The sequence below is a fragment of the Tyto alba genome, unplaced genomic scaffold (genome assembly GCF_018691265.1).
Source record: "Tyto alba isolate M040663 unplaced genomic scaffold, T.alba_DEE_v4.0 Super-Scaffold_22, whole genome shotgun sequence".
Classification (NCBI taxonomy): Eukaryota; Metazoa; Chordata; class Aves; order Strigiformes; family Tytonidae; genus Tyto; species Tyto alba.
Window position 1 is genome coordinate 12,428,898 of NW_024881296.1, and position 17,456 is coordinate 12,446,353.

At 48.4% G+C, this 17,456-nt stretch overlaps 1 protein-coding gene across 1 annotated transcript in view; it reads left to right on the top strand.

Annotated features, from left to right (window-relative positions):
* The first annotated feature begins 4,661 nt into the window (after window positions 1-4,661).
* KIF26B (kinesin family member 26B) overlaps window positions 4,662-17,456 on the top strand; it is a 300,203-nt gene continuing 287,408 nt past the window's right edge. The window contains exons 1-2 of the mRNA XM_042796107.1: window positions 4,662-5,433; window positions 5,699-6,100. Coding sequence (XP_042652041.1) covers window positions 5,371-5,433; window positions 5,699-6,100 — 465 coding nt within the window. The 5' untranslated portion in view covers window positions 4,662-5,370. The remainder of the gene's footprint in view (window positions 5,434-5,698; window positions 6,101-17,456) is intronic.

Consider the following 17,456-nt stretch of genomic DNA (forward strand, 5'->3'; position numbering starts at 1 on the left):
ACTTGGAAACAAAGCTTCTGTGCAGGCAGTGATGACTCTTCAAGTTACAGTTGCTGTCACCTTTTTTATCCTGAGATCTATTATAAATATGAATACCTGTCCTGGGTTGAGTGAGTGGTGGAGTTTTTTGGTGGCAGGGGAGGGGACTATCGGGGCGGCCCCCTGTGAGAAGCTTCTCGAAGCTCCCCCAGCTCCAAGTCAGCTCCACTTCTGTTTGGGAAATTGAGCCAATCGGCTGCGCCTCTGCGATAACGTATTTAAGAAGGGACGTGGTGACGAGCAGTGGGACTTGTGAGGAGGAGTTGCTGCAGCTGCGTGAACACCAAGGTCAGTGGAGGAACGGAGGAAGAAAGGAGGGGGAGGTGTGCCGGAGCAGAGACCCCCCTGTATCCTGTGGTGAGACGGCAGGGCGCCCCCCCCGCCACCCATGAAGATCTACGGTGAAGCAGACATTGATTTATGGCCTGTGGCTCCTGCTCAGCTGATCAAGGTTCTGTGCCCGAAGAAGGCTGGGGTCTCATGGGAAAAGGTATCCCCGTTGCTGTAATTCAGTGCTGGGAGGATTGCAGCATGCGGGGGAGTCCCACGCCGGAGCAGCTCAGGAAGGGCTGCAGCCGTGGGAGGGAATCCAGTCGGAGGAAGTCAGTGACCCATGACGGAGCAGTGTGGGGAACGCTGCGGCCCATGGGAGGAATTCATGTTGGAGAAAGTTTGTGGAGGACTGTCTCCTGTGAGAGGGGGACCACAATGGAGCAGGAGGAACAAGTTCCGGACACTCCCCTCACCGAACATGAAGGAAGTGGCAGCGCTGACTGCACCCCCCATTCCCTGCCCCTGCGCCACTGGGGGAGGAGGTAGAGATATCGGGAGCAGAGCTGAGCCCAGGAAGAAGGGAGGGGTGGGGGGAAGGTGTTCTCAAGATGTGGCAATGCTTCTCACTGTCCTACTCTGTTATGTGTTGTTAGTGTCTGTAAAAAATGTATGTTCTTTTTTTTCTTCCCCTAACGAGTCTGCCTCTTGCTTGTGATCATAAAGGGGAAATTTTTCCCCATCCCAGTCCTATCTCAAACCCCAAGCCTGGCTCTCTGTCCCTTCTCATTGCTGGAGGGGAAGGGAGAGAGAGCTGCTGCATTGTGGTTGGCTGACAACCAGGCCTAAACCACAACAATACCTGAAAGGATTTCTTTGATGCAACGAACATTTCCAGCTCTCATAAACTGCTGTTTAGTGGTGGAACTGGGCTTGTCCAGCATCTCAGATTTGTGTGATGAAGCTGAACTTCTAGGTCAGATTCAATTGCACCCACACTGAGATATACTCAGAAGAAACCCACTGAAAGCAGCTGAGTGATAGTACACCTCTGCAAACACACTGCAGTGTGATGGAGAAACCGGGGTTTTGTATACTAGCTAAAGCACAGGTCACAACAGTCCATAGAGGTGCGACATCTAGATTGAGATCAAAGTCCCTCCTCAATACTTTGAGACCAGCTTTTGCCTGAACCTCTGGTACTTAAGCCTGCATCCAAGGCTTTGGCTCCTGGCCACTTACTTAGAAATGTCTGAACAGCCCCTTTTTTTTCAGGTATGCCTGGAATTAAGAACAACAGTTAGTCTAACTTGTGAACTGCTAGAATAAGTGATTTGCGAGGACCAAGGTTAAGGCAGATTCCCATGTTATGATAGTAGCAGCAATGTGTAAACTTGAAACAGAGAGGTAGCTGTGGAGCTGCCTGTCATTGGCACGTTGGTGGTTCTGCTCACTAATCATCTTTCCTTAGTGACACACGGAGCAGGAAGGGTTGTAAGTGGAAACCTTATCAACTTCCACACAAGGGAGCCTAAGGAGAGGGAGAAAGCCATACCTCGATCCTGCTCAGAGAAGAGGGTGTTAACGCAGAGAAAAGGTTTCTAGCAGAGCTTCTTGCTGGAGTGATACCATAGTGTCCTATACTTCGGCCAGCACAAAATAGCAAGAGCTGGAAAGATTTTAGCAGCAAAGTACCTAAAACTGGAGAGTTTGGAATATCTCAGCTTCCAAAAAAATTGTTCACAATTCAATAAAGCCTTTCTTGAATGACCCAAAATGTCAGTGTATACTGACAGTTGTCAGGAGGGAGAGCTGATCCAACAGCAACAGAGGCATGGCCCAGGCTTGCCCAGTAAAGTCATGCAAAGCTGCAAGTTGCAAGAACTCTCCCAATGCCACTTTCTTAACAGTTCCCCAAACCTGAGAGGTGAGAAAACGGAAATTTGCTACTGAGGCTCTTTGGGCTCAAACAACAATTTTACCATGTCCCGAGCTCCTCATTTCCTCACTGGAGGTGTTCCTCCTCACCAGTCATGACCCTGCTTCACCTCAAACCAAACCTAGCCATCAGCTAAGGACTGAAAAAGCCACGGACACCCTCCTCAAGACCCTGCCTTCTTGGTGGGATCCGATTTTTTCCGCTGGGCTACTCCACCTGCCCCAATGGCCCTTTGCCGGAGATCACACCCCCCCGCCCCCCCCCAGCCGCGCTGCCGGCAGACCCCGGGGCTGCCAGTGCCTCCCGAAGCCCTGGGTAGGAGCCCAGCTCTCCCGGGCCACTGCCGGAGCCCCCTCCCAGCCGGGCCGCAAGGCAGGGCCGAAGGGAAGCGATGCCAGGAGGGGCAGGAGCTGGCTGCGAGCAGGCAGCCCGCCACAGGCCCGGCTCTCTAGGGGAGGACGGCACGGCCCGGCACACCGCTAAGGTTCTGACCCCCCGCGGCAGCAGCGGGGCAGGCACCATCTCCCACCCTCTCCAGCGGCCGCCTCCTTCCCCGTCCCGCCCCCCAAAACCGCCCCCAAAGCCGCCGGGCACCGACGGCCGCCGCCACCGCCCAACAGTCCCCGCCGCTCGCCGCCGCCAGAGGGCGCCCGCCGCCCGCCAACGCGGCCGGCCCGCGCGCCCCGCCCCGCCCCGCCCCGCCCCGCCCCGCCCCGCCCGGCCGCCACCTCCCCTCAGCCCCGCCGGCGGCCGGGCGGCGTCCCGCCCCGCCCCGCCCCGCTGCTCGCCCCGCGGCGGGGAACCGGCGGCGGCTCTGGGGGCTCGGGTGCCGCAACCCGCGGCGGGGGCTGGGGAGGAGCGCGGTCCCTTCCCTCCGCTGCCCGGCCCTTGAACGCCGTCCTGTTCCCCGCGCTCCCCCAGCCCGCGGTGAGGCGCCGCCTCGCCGACCCTGCCTGCCCCCTCAGCGGCTCCCGCGCGCTGCCCGCGGGTCTGCGGGGGAAGCGGGGGGCGGCGGCGCTGGCAGAGCTCCGGCCTCCCGGGCCCGCCCGGGCCCCGTTCTGCAAGCTGTCCCGGCCAGCCCCAGGCCCGCGGGGTAGCCGCCGTCTCCCGAGGCAGGCGCGCCGCTGCGCACAGGGCGCTGATCACGGGGAGCGGATGCGGTTAGGCGGGCGTGTAGCTGGCGGCTTGGGTCATCAGAGGTCTGCCGGAAAGCAAAGCCGATCTGCCGGTTCGCCACCGGCATCGCTGAGCCCAGAAAACGAGCAGTTACACACCGCGGTGTTAATGGCACGCGGCTGCTCACGGTCGGTGTCCTGGGGCCTACGGCGTGTGCCTGCCCTGCGCGCGCCGTAGGCTTGCGCGGCGTTTTCCCCGCTTTACCTTGCCGTCGTCCCTTGTGAAGTCTGTCCACAAACCACGGGACCTCTGTGTGCGGATCTGCGTGAAACCCATTCCCGCGCAGCGGGAGCTAGGGAGCGCCTCCGTTGCCTGCCCGGTTGGGTCAGCGCTTTGGAAGCACCCACGCGAACGCGTGCGGCGCCTCTGACGCGAGCCTTGGGTGGCAGCGCTTGTGTGGGCTGTGGGAATAACCACATGGGGAAGGGCTGGTCTGCTCAAAAGGGTGATAACCTAGCGAAGTTGAACCACAGCAGAGCATTTTACACATCTTCACTACTAGCAGGGTGTCTGTGAAAACAGAAGAGCCCTGGGAGATCCCTTGCTCAGTGATGTGGTGGGCTGGTTTTGTTTCTTCACCGCGGCTGCAGCCCAGGTACATTAGGGATGCTGGAAGGATGCATTTATATGGAGGTAACAATAGGAGGTTGGAAAGGTGGATGCAAGCCCCCTGTGCGTTCTGCCCCCTCAATTGTATCAACTCATCCATGCTATGACCCTATCAGGGGATCCGGCATTTAGCTCTTTATTGCATCTATTTCTGAGAAAATCAGCAACTTGTTCGGAGGAGGAAGATTCATTAGAGATGATTGTGCTATCTGCAGGATTTGAAATAAAAGAAGTATTGTAACCAGATACAGAGGACCCGCAAGAAGAAATCATAATTAGAAGGGAAAGATTAATAGGGACACAAGCCTGTAGAATTTCATTGTTAAGAGATCAATTTATTATGCCCTTGATTCCAAGTTAAACTAATACACGTAAAATTACAACACGGGAAAGAGATGCCAATGACTGACATAGACACAGCTTGCTTTTCTTTCCTAGTTATTTAGGGAGGATTGGGAACACTTGTGAAATCACGTTCATTAAAACCCTGAATAGAGGCAACTCACCAATAACTGCGGTGGAAGCAACAAGGTTTCCCGCCCCCCTCCCCTCTCCCCCTCCTCCTTTTCAAGAAGAGGGGGGAAAACACAGACGTCAATCAGGAAATACTGCAAAATAAAATGGACCCTCCTGGCAGGCGAGGCACGGCGCAGACCCGCGGCGGGGCTCCGGCAGCCTGCCCACCGCCCCCGGGGCCGCCGGCCCCGCCGCTCCGCCGCTGACCGGGGAGCGCACCGGGCTCCGCAGAGCGGCTCTGCCCCCCTCCCCTCCCCTTCCCTTGCTGGCCTTTCCCTTCTCGTCTCCTCTTCTCTTGCAAAACTGTCAGGCCCAAGTGGGCAGGAGGATATTGGCTGTAAGGGACGCGGAGGCTCCTCCCAGAGCCTGGCTCCTGGTATTTTTGGAGGTTTTCTCTTAACTCAGTTACAAACCTCGGTGAAAGAAACAAGTTGCCGCTGTAGCGGAGGCAGAAAGCGCCTCTGCCAGGCGAGAGCGGCTGCCGCTCCCCCTTCCTAAAGCTCCCTCGGATGCTTCGCCTGGCTTGCGGAGAGCCGTGCTGCCTGCCGGGGGGAACGCTCCCGCTCTGGATGTTGCTGTCTGTGCGAAAACAGGGGTTGTGAGGGAACGAAGGGGGAAGAAGACAATGAGGAAAAACCGACCGGGGGAAAACCTCAGTCCCAAGCCTCTTCTCGAGAACTGACGGCGCTTTTGGGGCTGAGCGATCGCGGCGGAGGGCGCAGCCCGCCCGCTCCGCGCCGGCCTCCCCGGCACCGGCCGCTCCCCGCGGATGCGGAGTGCGAAACCCGCGGGCGCTTCTCCCGCCGCGCTGCGAAGCCACCATGAATTCCGTGGCTGGAAATAAGGAGCGGCTCGCCGTCACGGCGCGGAGCAGAAAATACGGGGTAAGTTGCGGGCGGAGGGTGCGGCTCGGAGCGGTGACCGCCGCCGCGCCGGGGGCTCCCGCGCCCCTCGCCCGCGGGTTGCCGGCTCTCGCCTCCCGCCCGGCTCCGCTCAACTCCCGCGGTTGCGGAGCGGCGGCGGCCGCCGTGGGCTTCCCGCGGGGGCGGGCGAGGCGCGGGGGCCGCCGCGGGCGCGGAGCGTCCGAGCGAAACTTGCTGGCGCCGCCGGGCCTCCCTGCCTGACCCGCTGCTCCTTCTCCCGCTCCAGGTGACCGACCCCTGCTCCCCCACCAAGCCCGCCGCCCCCTTCTCCCCCGAGAGCTGGTACCGGAAGGCGTACGAGGAGTCCCGGGCGGGGAGTCGCCCCGCGCCGGAGGGAGCCGGCTCTGCCCTGGGCTCCTCCGGCACCCCGTCTCCCGGCTCCGGCACCTCCTCGCCGGGCTCCTTCACCGGTTCGCCGGGACCCGCCTCGCCCGGCATCGGCACCAGCTCCCCCGGCTCGTTGGGCGGCTCGCCGGGTTTCGGCACCGGCTCGCCTGGCTCCGGCAGCGGCGGCGGCTCCTCGCCGGGCTCGGACCGCGGCGCCTGGTGCGAGCACTGCAACGCCCGGCTGGCGGAGCTGAAGAGGCAGGCGCTGAAGCTCCTCATCCCCGGGCCCGTCAGCAGCAAGGTGAGCGGGGCGGGGGGGACCCGTGTGCCGCCCGGGCTCCGCAGCCGCCTGGGAGCGAACCCCCCCCCCCCCTTTCCACGGCCGGTGGGGCTGCCGGCCACCTCGGCTCCCCTCTGCCCGGTGTCACCGCTGAGGGTTTTAGCGTTCACTTGGGTACTCCCCTTCTTGATCTTAGTCCCTTTTCCCACCCCCCACTCCTGCTTCGTGGGGAGCAGGGTGCCTCTAATCTCCGGAGGGTTCCCAGGATTCGGGGGGCATGTGTGACAGTCAGATGGGTCATTGATCCCTTCCCCTTTTGCTGTCTCTGATCCCTACGGGATGGATTTCCAAAATATCCGGAGACTTGGCAGCCAACTCAGCGGTAAGGTGCATATGGTCTGGTGCCCGTGGTTTGTAGTTCTGCTGCTGGGCCAGGTGCAGGGAAGGCCCTCCTGTAGCTCCAGGTTCAGATGAGGCATTGAAATGCTGTGTGAGCCCAAAGGTCACCCAGGGAGGCTGTGGCAGACCATGGCATCGAACCCAGCTCTCCTGGGTGTCACTAGCACAAGGACAACTTGGTGATGCTTCTCTCTTGCAAAGAAGTGCTAGATTTTACATTTTTTTTTTCTTTTTTAAGAAGAAGACTTAAAAATAATTGATCTGCTGAACCCTGAGTGTTGGGTTGAATAATCCCACGCCTAAAGAGCATGCAAGCATTTCTGAAATTCTGGCCTCAGGTTTTAAGAGCCGACTGACCATGGATAGAGTTGGAAGTCTGCTTTCGTCCTCTCTTGGGGAATCTGGTACCTCCAAAGGCATACTCTGAAATTCCTTGATTTTGTTTGGTTTGGCATTTCTTTTTTGTTTTCCCTGTTTGTTGTACATATTAAAGGTTAAGGCCAAAAGCCCTAAGAGTGATCAGCACCCCTTGGCTTGACCCTGTGCTACCAAAATAGAAAGCATTGGATTCCTCCATAGCAACCCTGTGAGCGTTGTATTGTGAATGGGTCTGCAGCTCCCAGAATGTAATACAATGCAATTTTGTTTGCCATCTTGGGTCCAGGTACTATCAAATGATAATATTTACTCTTCCACTTCAAAGAGTTTTCATTAGTAGTTACGCTAAAGAGGTATCATGGGAAAGAGCTGACTGTTGAGAAAGGGTCCCTGGTATTGCTGTTGTGTTGTACTCTCCATTCTTTATTTATGTGCCGTTTGAGGGAGAGTTGGTGCTCTCCTGAACAAAAGCATCAAGGGCTGGTGGTTGCCTTGTCTCAAGAGCTGGCTTAACTGAATTATTCATGAAAAGGGAAAGGGGGACCCACCAAAATTAATAGTCAATTTAACCATATTAATACATGGTGGATTCCCTGGAAAGTGGCAAAATCGTCACAAATTTCAGACTCTGTGATTTGGCACTGATTACCGGCTGTGGGTATAGGTGGGAAATTACTGATACAGATGTGGGGGCCATCAGAATAACTGAGGTTGGGGGGTGGAGGAAGGATAAACCTTAAGCGTCAAGGTTTCTATCTCTCATGAGGTGTTAAATAAAAATTGTCAGATTTTGCAGTCCTGTAAAGGTTTGTGCAGGCTTCTCTTATTGTAATAGTGGTAATCGTTGCCCATCCTAGCCTTCCTGCGATGTTACCTTCGTTTTCCTATTGTTATTTGTTCTGTCGTTCACACAGTTTAGCTGATGGTGTTGTGCAGGCCAGTCCTTATTCACGTCAGTAGTAAGCCTTACTTCTCTGTTTTTAGCCTCCTTACCTATGTTATTTTTTCTTCTTACACCTCCTTTACAAACCTTCCAGTTGTGTAGGAGTGCCACTTATTAAACCATTGCTATCCTGTGCGTGCACTTAGGGGGAAGGGAGGAGGCACAAGTGAGGTGGTCTCTGTGGGCTATGGTGACCCTCTGCCCTATTAGCTAAGCATAATAGTACGTGCAGGCTCAATCCCTCTGAAGTACTCCAGCCTTTTGCACACTGCTCCCTTCTGCAGATGGGTGCTATCTGGCTGTGACCATTTGCAGAAGCAATCCTTTCTCCCCTCCCTTCTGGTTTATTTACCACCATTCTCTGGGCTTGTGATTTCAGCCCTCAGCAGATGCTGCCCAGCACGGTGAGGCTTTGGTCTAGGTGATACAGGATACAAGTATCGCGGCCGGTGCCACTGACTTCTTTGGACCAGCTATGCTCTGCTGATCTCGCAGGTTTGTTTTTGCTGGCATCCGTGGGGTAGCCTTACCAGGGTCTGCTTAGGGGAAAGCAGGGTGTTGGTGTGGGCTCTGCCAGTGCAGCTGGGGCCTGTGAGCTGCCTTGGCAAGTGTGTGCCCCAGTAACGCGCTGGGGTTGCCCTCCGGGAGGGAGATGCACAGGGTCTTTTTCAAGAATGTGGAAACCTGTCACGTGTCTGAGGAATTTTGGTTTGGGTTGAGGCTGGAGTCGATCGTGCTCTGTTAACGTAGCTGGCATTTTTCTGGGCTCTGCTCTTGATTGCTGCTATGGGAGTAGGTTTTCTCTGGGGGTAGAATTGATCCTGCCCACTGAGTTCAGTGGAAGAAGCAGCAGATCACATTCCTGCTTCGGGGTATTCCCTCAGAACTTGCAAAGCATCTCACAACTCGAGACTGTGGTGCCCAGTAGGACAAAGCTAATTGGTGATACACCTTTATTAGAGCAATTAAATGGAGCATTTAAAATGTATCAGTCATCTTCTAGTCAGCCAGATCTAGCTGACTTAATACGGTTTTTGTTGGTGGTCTTGAAGACAGCCTAGAGATTTCATTAGCATTATAAATATAGTCTGTGGCACCTGTTTCACATTTATACTCTATTTAGAAATGCGTATAACTCTGGGTATTGTGTTGCAGAACAGGCAGAATATGAGGGTATCTGTGTTTTGACATGTGTCTAGTAGTAGCAGATAGTGGAATCTGCAGTAACCTATCCGAATGTGAACCTACATTGATGTTTTCTACAGTGTGCAATCATGTAAAGGTTTGTGTATATCTGCAAAGTGTAATAGTACCCTTAATTGCTGCATAAACAGACCAGGCTTTATGCAGGAGGCTATATACTGAAGCTTTTAATTTGATACAGAAAAAGCCACACTTAACCTAGAGCAAACTGCTTCTGACTAGCTCATTGTTAGTGTTAAGGTGTTGAACTTTAAGTTTTAAATAGAAGCATTCTCTCCTAATATGTCAACAGGGTGAAAATTTGGGATTTTTTTTTTTTTTTTTTTTGGTGTGGCACAAGGGTGAGGAATATATAATTATAGTTGTGCTACTTTATTTTAACCATTTAAAATCCGAGGTTCCCTGCCAATTACAAAAAGAAAAATGCTAAAAGCTTGTTGTTTCTTTTTTCCCCCCTCTTGTGATACAGATGTGACTTAATGATGTACAGCAATTATGTGCATACAAGGGGTTATATTTTATGAAAATTAAATCTTATTGTAACCCCCATGTGAAGTACACCCGTGGGAAATGATTAGCACAGGTGGTTGTTATAGTTGCATATTGCAGTTTGTAACCGAGAGGATCTTAGAGCGTTTGGTGGCCGTTGTTTGTGGGGTTTTTGTTACAGCATCAAACATTTGCATCATGATAAAGATGTCTCAAAACCCACTAATATTGAGAATTTTTTTTAAGCTTTTTCTCAGGCTATATTTTCAGAAGAGCATCAGACAAAGTTCTAGCATAGAAGTTATGTCGTCATACTCCCTCTCTGTTTATCAGAATTTGAAATGTGATTGCCTTGAGTTCAAGCCTGTGATATCTTCTGGCTTCAGTGGAATACTAACCTTGCAGGCATCTGACAAAAAAGGATCATTGTTTAATTGAAGAATTGCTATATTTATGTGTATCAAATTATATTGTGTGTAAATAATCAGTTGAATGCTAATAAGATGGAATGCTAATAGTTTCAAGATGGCGATTGTAGATTTGTTAGTATGGGATTTCAAAAATCCTGATTACAGCCTTTAAACTAAGAGGCAATTTGAATGCGTAGACGTGAATAGGTGCTTGGGCATGTTGTGATTGGGTCATGAAATAAGGATACTATTTGAAATGTTAGAGATGGGTAGCATTGTTGTTAGGTGGTTTATATTCTGGACTATCCCCTAGTGAAAAAAATCTATATCTGAGTATAAAAATTGGGTAAATTCTGGTTTAGCACAGTGTGTCTGTGAAGAGGGAAGGACTTGCATTCAGGCTACAGTTTTGGGTTGTTCCCACCTTCCCCGCCCCCCCCCCCCCCCAAGCCTGGCCCAGCCAAATTTACTGTGACACTATCTAATTTTTTGCATGCATATTGTTGGATTAGCCTTTTCTATTTTTGAGGTATTCAGTAGTCAAAGACTTGGCTAATAATTATTAATAATGGAAAAAGCCCTGAAACTGATCTAATAAAAAATAGGTTCCTGTTAGCTCATTGCTACTTTAGAAACATTCCCAGTAGAGACAGGACAGTAATGAAGCCTTCCTCAAAGCTTAGCAAGTGGCAGAATAATGGAATTTCATTTCTGTCCAGACCTTTAATTTGTGAACAAGCATGGCCAGTCTGTATGGTGACTTAATTCACTGTGCAAAAAATCTCAGGCACCTAATCATTTCATCCCAACTCATTGTAATGCAGATAGGATTATTGCATTAGAAATGTGATTTTAAATGGCCTGAGGCAGTAATTTGTCAGCATTTGGAAGGATTAACTCCCTTAAAGTTTAGGCAACAACAACCATTCTTTTGTGTTGCATCACGGGTCACAATACCAAACATTTAGCGTAACTCATTCTTACAATTGTATGTTTCCTGGCAAGTTGGGAAACCACAAGTGACTTTGCTTGCCCTGGAATTACAGCTGCTTACAGAGGTCCAGAGGAGACAAACGGATATGCCTTCACCTGATGAATTATTGTAAACCCTTTCTAGGAGCACCTGGAAGTCGTACTGTCTTGCTGCCTCTATCCACAGTGTCAACATGTGAAGTTGTATAAATATTTCTTTCAAGCTTGCAAATGTCTTTGAGGTAAGGGTGAAGATGCTATATACTAAAGACTGCTTTTTAGGAGGCTGTCAAAACTGTTAGCTCTGCAGCTTTCTGCATGGGATTAAAAGTCTCACCATTACAGAGGGCCCTGGAAATTAGGAACAGGCCTATGATTATGTTTAGTGAATTGAGACTATGGTATTTTTCCTGTCGGAAAAGAAAATACTTTTAGACCCTAGCCAGAGCTGTTGTGGGGGGGGAAGGGGGCAGGGGAAGTGCTAGTACTTTGTCTGAAGTAAATCTCTAGGGAGGAGCAAAACTTTGATAACTTTTTTTTGTTTGTTTACAGAGACTTGGCTGTGTTTTCAGAAATACGCAGTCAGCACTTACTCTGTAGTTGGCCTCTTCATGCCAGGCTATTACTGAGTGACAAAGTTCCTTCAAGGTGCTATATACGGGCCATGCAATGAACACTGCACCAGTCTCTAAAATCACCTTGTATCTTTAGATAGTCTTATTATTTTCCTAGAATTAAACGTTATGACATCTGTAGCAATCTCGTATAACAAGTGTAGGATTTTGATGTGTAATTTTGGAAGAGGAGGAGGAAGAAAGATAGTCCATGCTGAATTCCCCAAGCAGTGTTAGAAAAAAGGTCACGTTACCAGTACGGGCCATCGGCATGTAATGGGATTCACGCCTGCGTCAGCAGATTATTAGAACGTTGCAGTGCTGTGTATGGAGGGTTGAAAGACACTGGAGTTTTGCCACATCAGCAGCACATAGCCTTTGACATCATATAATTGGGGTGCTTCCAAGCACTGAACTTGTAGCCCACCACTGCAATAAACTTGACTGTCACGCTCTACATAATGATGTGGTAGGAACTGCAGCGTTTTGTGACATGTGGTCCTCATGTCAAAAGTATGAGAGATGTTCTAAGTTAAATTGCTGGCTTAGATCTTAGGAAAGTGTTATGGTGTAGCTCGAGAGGCATGTATGTTAATAAAACGTGAGGAATACAAGCGTATGGGCTTCCCCCCTGCCACTGGATAAATAAATTCTAGTCCACAGTATTTGTTGCTGAAGCTGCAACTGAAGAACTTTGCAGAAAAGCAGACTGCACCTTTACTTTGAATTAAGGAAGCTGTAGTATGTAACAACGCCCTGACAAAGAAAGTAGTATCCCAAGGGCAGAAAGTTCTAGAAGTGCCTCTTACAGTCTGCCCCATTATTGGACCAAATTTTGGCTGCACTGTGACACTGATGGAAGTCACAACAATTAAGGTATTACTCTTCTAGAAAGCAGTAGTAAAGTAATAACTGCAAGCAGTCTGCTGCAGGCACACATTGAAATGCTGCTTTTCTTTGGAAGCTTGCGCTTTTGAAAGACACCACAATGTTCCATCAAACAGTTTCCGTTAACATACGGGGTGGTCACTGGAGCAAGGTCGTTTTAGATAATCATACCGTGGCTGCATCCTTATTCCTAGGTTTATTGAACTCAAATCCCCAATGACTTACTTTGCCCAGTTTTATTTTCAGTTGTGTTCTATGCAACCTTCCTACATTAAACCAGGGTTTTAAAAAAAATAATGAAGCTGCTAAGAACTGTTTAGATTGCTGACTTTGAAACCTGAAATATATAATCAGGCACCTTCTTTATACAGTTGTAATACCTTGTGGCACCTACAACCAGAATATGCAATTGCTTATGCTTCTTTCCCCTCCACTCACCTTTTCAGATGGTATTGCAGTATAGCTTAGTAATATTTCGATGAGAATGTTTTTGAGCTTTCTCCAAGTAAAAGCACAGACCAACACAAGATACTTCGTAGGGCAGGGGAATGTTGACGGGACTGTTCTGAGCTTGGGGTGGATGGAGGCTGTTCAAAAGATCCTGCAAGAGATGTCAAATGTTGAAAACTCTCTTGTATAACACGAACTGTTGCTGGTTACTTGTAAAAACGGCAAAGAAGTGGGGAGGGCAAGAGAAGAGGGCCAGAAATGAACCTTCTCAGTCTAGAGACTTACATGAAATTGGGCCCTAGTGAGGGGATTCTGACTTGATCAGCATTTCATTTGGGCCACAGCTCTACCTATTGTAGACCTCTAAGCAGGGAATACTTGCATGCATTTGGAGCAACAGTCAGACACGCTGCTTGGGCTGAGCAGGGCTAAGGCATCCTGGCCCCTTGGGGGCTTCCCAAGGTGCCTTTTCCTTTCTCTTCTCCATGTGAAGGTTGTAAGTTAGCATCCCTGCGGGTCTCCTGGGTGCATACGTGGTGGTTGCTCCCTGCCTTAGTTCTTATCAAAATGATAGATAGTTCAAGCACTTTCAATAGCGCTGCTTTCTAAACTCAGATCCTTTTGATTGAAAGGTCAGGGAGTGACGAGATGTGTTATTACAGCAGCAGATGTGAGGAGCCAGTGATCTCTGAGAAAGGTACTGATGAGAGCAGCACAATGCATCCAACCGTAACCCCAGCTGTAACTAGTACAGAATATAGAGATTGCTTTTTAATTACTTTATGAAAGAGAAAGTAAAGGAAAAAATAATGCCAGCTATAAAAAAAAAAAAAAATCAGTTTTAAGAAACTGGTGTGTTCAATTGCAGCTCAGATCTATTATGGTATCAGAATTAAATTTATTTGAAATAATACAGTGCAGTAAAGCTGTTAAAATCTACTTACTGTTCCAACATTGGTGTACTTATTAAAATTTATTTTCATCTTCAACTGTGTTTAGTTTTAGTTGTCGCTAAGACCTGCTACTCTGCTCAATCTGTACTATTAAATCCTATAATCTATGGTGGACCTTGCATTTTTGTATATATTATAAAATATTCTGTGTTTTCTGGGAGGGAAGAAAAAATATTTCACTCTGAAAAAACCTTCAGACTGGTTTCCTCCTTATCTTTCCTCTGAAACTGTATTTGTCAGTAGACTTTGTACAAAAAAAAAAAAAATTGCCAAGGAATTTATGCTTGAGACCTGAGGGAAGTGATGGGGTACTAAGTCAGACTTAGTTTACAATTCATGATGAAAATTAAAGACTTCCCTCTCCTCAGAAGGGGAACTGGGCACTTCTAGAATCACATAAGTAAATCCTGTTTTGGTATAAGATTTTTGTTTTGTGTATTTAAACTTGTGCTGCCTTCCTGTTAAAAAAATGTAGGGTTGAATCTGCTCACTTTGTTGTCCTACGAGTAGGACTTAACTTGCAGGGCTTATGGTGTCTGCTGTTAGTGGCTGGTTAATGATCTTACTCGATGGATTTAGTGATTCAGGAAAAAAGCGACAAATGCCTTTTAAAAATTACTTTATTCTAGTAAAAAAATACTGCAAGCCAGTGTGGGCGTGGCTCTAGAAAACATTTTAAATATCTTGCTGGTGGTCTGTGTCAGAGGAACTGTGTATGCTGGAGACAGGATATCCAGTGCAATATGACTGATGTAAAGATCCATACAGCTCTTGTGTCTGTAGGAAAATCATAAATTGGGAATGCAGTCTAAGTGTTTTGGCTTCCAAATTACCTTCAAGTGGAACTTGCTTTATATGTATTTATTTTTTACAGATGTGTTTTGACCTGCAGATTTTCTGTGATCTCTTCATAACAAACCTCTAATCTAACATATTTCACCATGCCCCTTAATTCATAAATACTTCAGTGAGATCATTTATTTGCACCTGAATATTCACAACAGTGTCTCTATTCCATGGGCTTGCACGGGAACAAAATTCTACTCACATGAATGTTTGGGGAAAAGCTAATGAAAGGAGACTTTGACATCTACCACAGTAAATATTTCCTTTTTCTGAAGAAAAAGTGAAAATTCAGTGGTTTCAGGGTTTCATCTTTGTTCAGAACTGTCTGAGCAGACCTACCTCAGCAGTGGAATTAATCTCCAAGTTGTGCATGTTTCATTCCCTCTTTCTCTCCCACCGTCATAATTGACTGAAGATAAACGAGGATTCAGGAATACAGTCCCTCAATTTCTGTGAGCTGCTGTGTGGTTCTGTTGGGAATTGCCCGTTCCTTTTGTCACATGCGTACTTGAAGATATGAAAGAGATTCCTGCAGTGCTGCAGATGATGGTTGCTTTGGAGTCCTTTGCGAAAAGTGGGGCAGAACTGGGCATTTGCATGTTTTTCTTCTGTCTCCTGTAAGAGTCACTTGGGCAACCTCCTCTCTTACCACAGCCAAACTCGGACTTGATTATGCTGAAATTATTCATGGGCTTCTGCCTTCTAACCGATAGCCTGAATGATTGTATGCTACTATTTCAATTGGACAGTTTTATTTTTCTCTGCCTCTTAGCTAAATGAACCTCTGACCTGCTAAGTGCCAAATGCTGAAAGAATTACCCGGTTACTCCATCCACCTGATGGACTCCAGCAGAAAGCCTGGTGGGCAATAAGGCAGGCTTGGCTTTAAGCAGGCACTGAACAGCAAGAATAGAAGTCATTACTCTTCATTTCTCTATTAGTTTCACTGCTCATTTAATAGTGCCGGGCAAAGAAAAACATTAATATCCTTTTCAGCAGCCAAATGCACTAAATTGGGAGTTGCGACTCGTGTGTTTTCCTCTCTTCTAATGGTATCATTAAAATTTAACAAGTCCTCTAAATCATGTTAGTATTCCCAGGGTTAATATTGCTGAAATTGCTGGCAGCGTTCCCACAGGAAGAGTTAACAGAGGCAGGGGCTGTGTGGCTGGCATTTGTTGCTTGGAGGGAGGTGTTGGGACTGGAGAAGCCCTGGCACCAGCAAGGCACAATGAAGTCTTTGGTGACAGGGGACATTTGCAAAACACATATTCTTCCCTGTTCACCTCTCCCTTTTCGCTCCCTTCCCCCTTTTCTCTCCCCACTAGTCCTAAAGCTGTCATTTCAGCTTATGCTCATTAGATTTCTAATGGAAATTCTTGACAATAAGCCTGCATACATGTGAACCTAGCAGGAAGGCATACAAGTGTGCTAGTTGGTGTGAGTGTCAGATTTAAGAGTTTGTTAGACTGTAGATGGCTTTTACTGGAGGTCGAGAAGGCTAACTAAGTGGGAGATGCAATTAAAATGGTATTTGTTAGAAAGGAGTAGCTAGCTGTCTGCGCAGGCTGAATGTGGGGAAATGATGGGTAGCTGGAAGGCCATTAGTGATGGCTTTGTAAGCAGTTCTGCAGCATAGGTGGTAAGCCTAAATCCAGAGTTGCTCTTTTAGCATGCCTAATAAGACTTCCTTTTTTCCTGTGTGTCAAATCCATTTTTGAATAGTGGATTTGACAAAAATTCTGTGGGGTTTGGTTTAGATTTAGAGGTGAGAGAAGTTACGGTGGTTGGGGTGTGTAAGAGAAGAAGCTGGCTTAAAGGAGCTTTTGGATATGCTTTCCCACCATCATGAAATCAAGGCTCTGTAAGATTTTGCAGAGGTTTCTTTTTTGTATAGTCATTGATTCAGTGTTTCTGCAAAGAGGCTGTTTAAGGAATATGAGATGGGACAGGCAGCTCATTGAAATGCCTTCTCATTCTGAATGAACAGTTGGGATTCTTTTAAGTTCTTGATGAGAGCTCTGATATTAAAAAATAAAGAAGTCTTTTCAGAATTGCTTTCCCCACTGCAATCATCCTTAATTATTAGAGGTATTTGATCACATCTCTCCTTTATCCTTTTCCTGACTGGTGAGCTGTTGGGTGTGTGGCTTCAACATCACAGTTAACGATTTTTAAAGTTGCAAGGGGTAGAGATAGGCACTTACAGCAGATTGGCCAGTACGTTTTGATGTCCTAAAAGTCATAAGGTGCTGTAAGAGTAGGAAAGGCTCACTGCAAGGAGAAGCATGGGGATTTGAGAGGAAGAACACAAGCTATGGAGACAGAAATGAAGTGAGGATGAAGTGTGCCTTGGTTGGACCAGGCAGCAAAGGAACAATGCTTCTACGGGAGAGGTGGCACATCAGGGAAGTGGGGAAAAATGGTCATAAATGGAGAAATGGATGGTGATAAACCTGAGTTCCTTAGAAGTCTGAGCTCACTGCTGATGTGTTTAAAGCTTTACAGAAATAATTTATATGAAGGTTGTGTTTTGTTTTGGGTTGGATTTTTTGTTGTTCTTTTTTTTTTAAAAAAATCCCTCCCTACAATTTTTCATATCTCTCTCTCTCAAAACAGAAATCAGCAAGCAGCCAGAGGAGTAGAAGGCAGTTAAACCAAAGTTGCCTTTGGTTTAATGCACTTCAGTATTTTTCATTGTGAAATTAGGTTTTCCAAAGACTAAGGTACTAGTGCATCCTGTGATCTAAGGATGTAACTAGATTTTCTTTCTTGCATCCAATTCATCTGTTTCTCTTTTGTTTACCAGTCACAAAGACCTATATGTTCCAT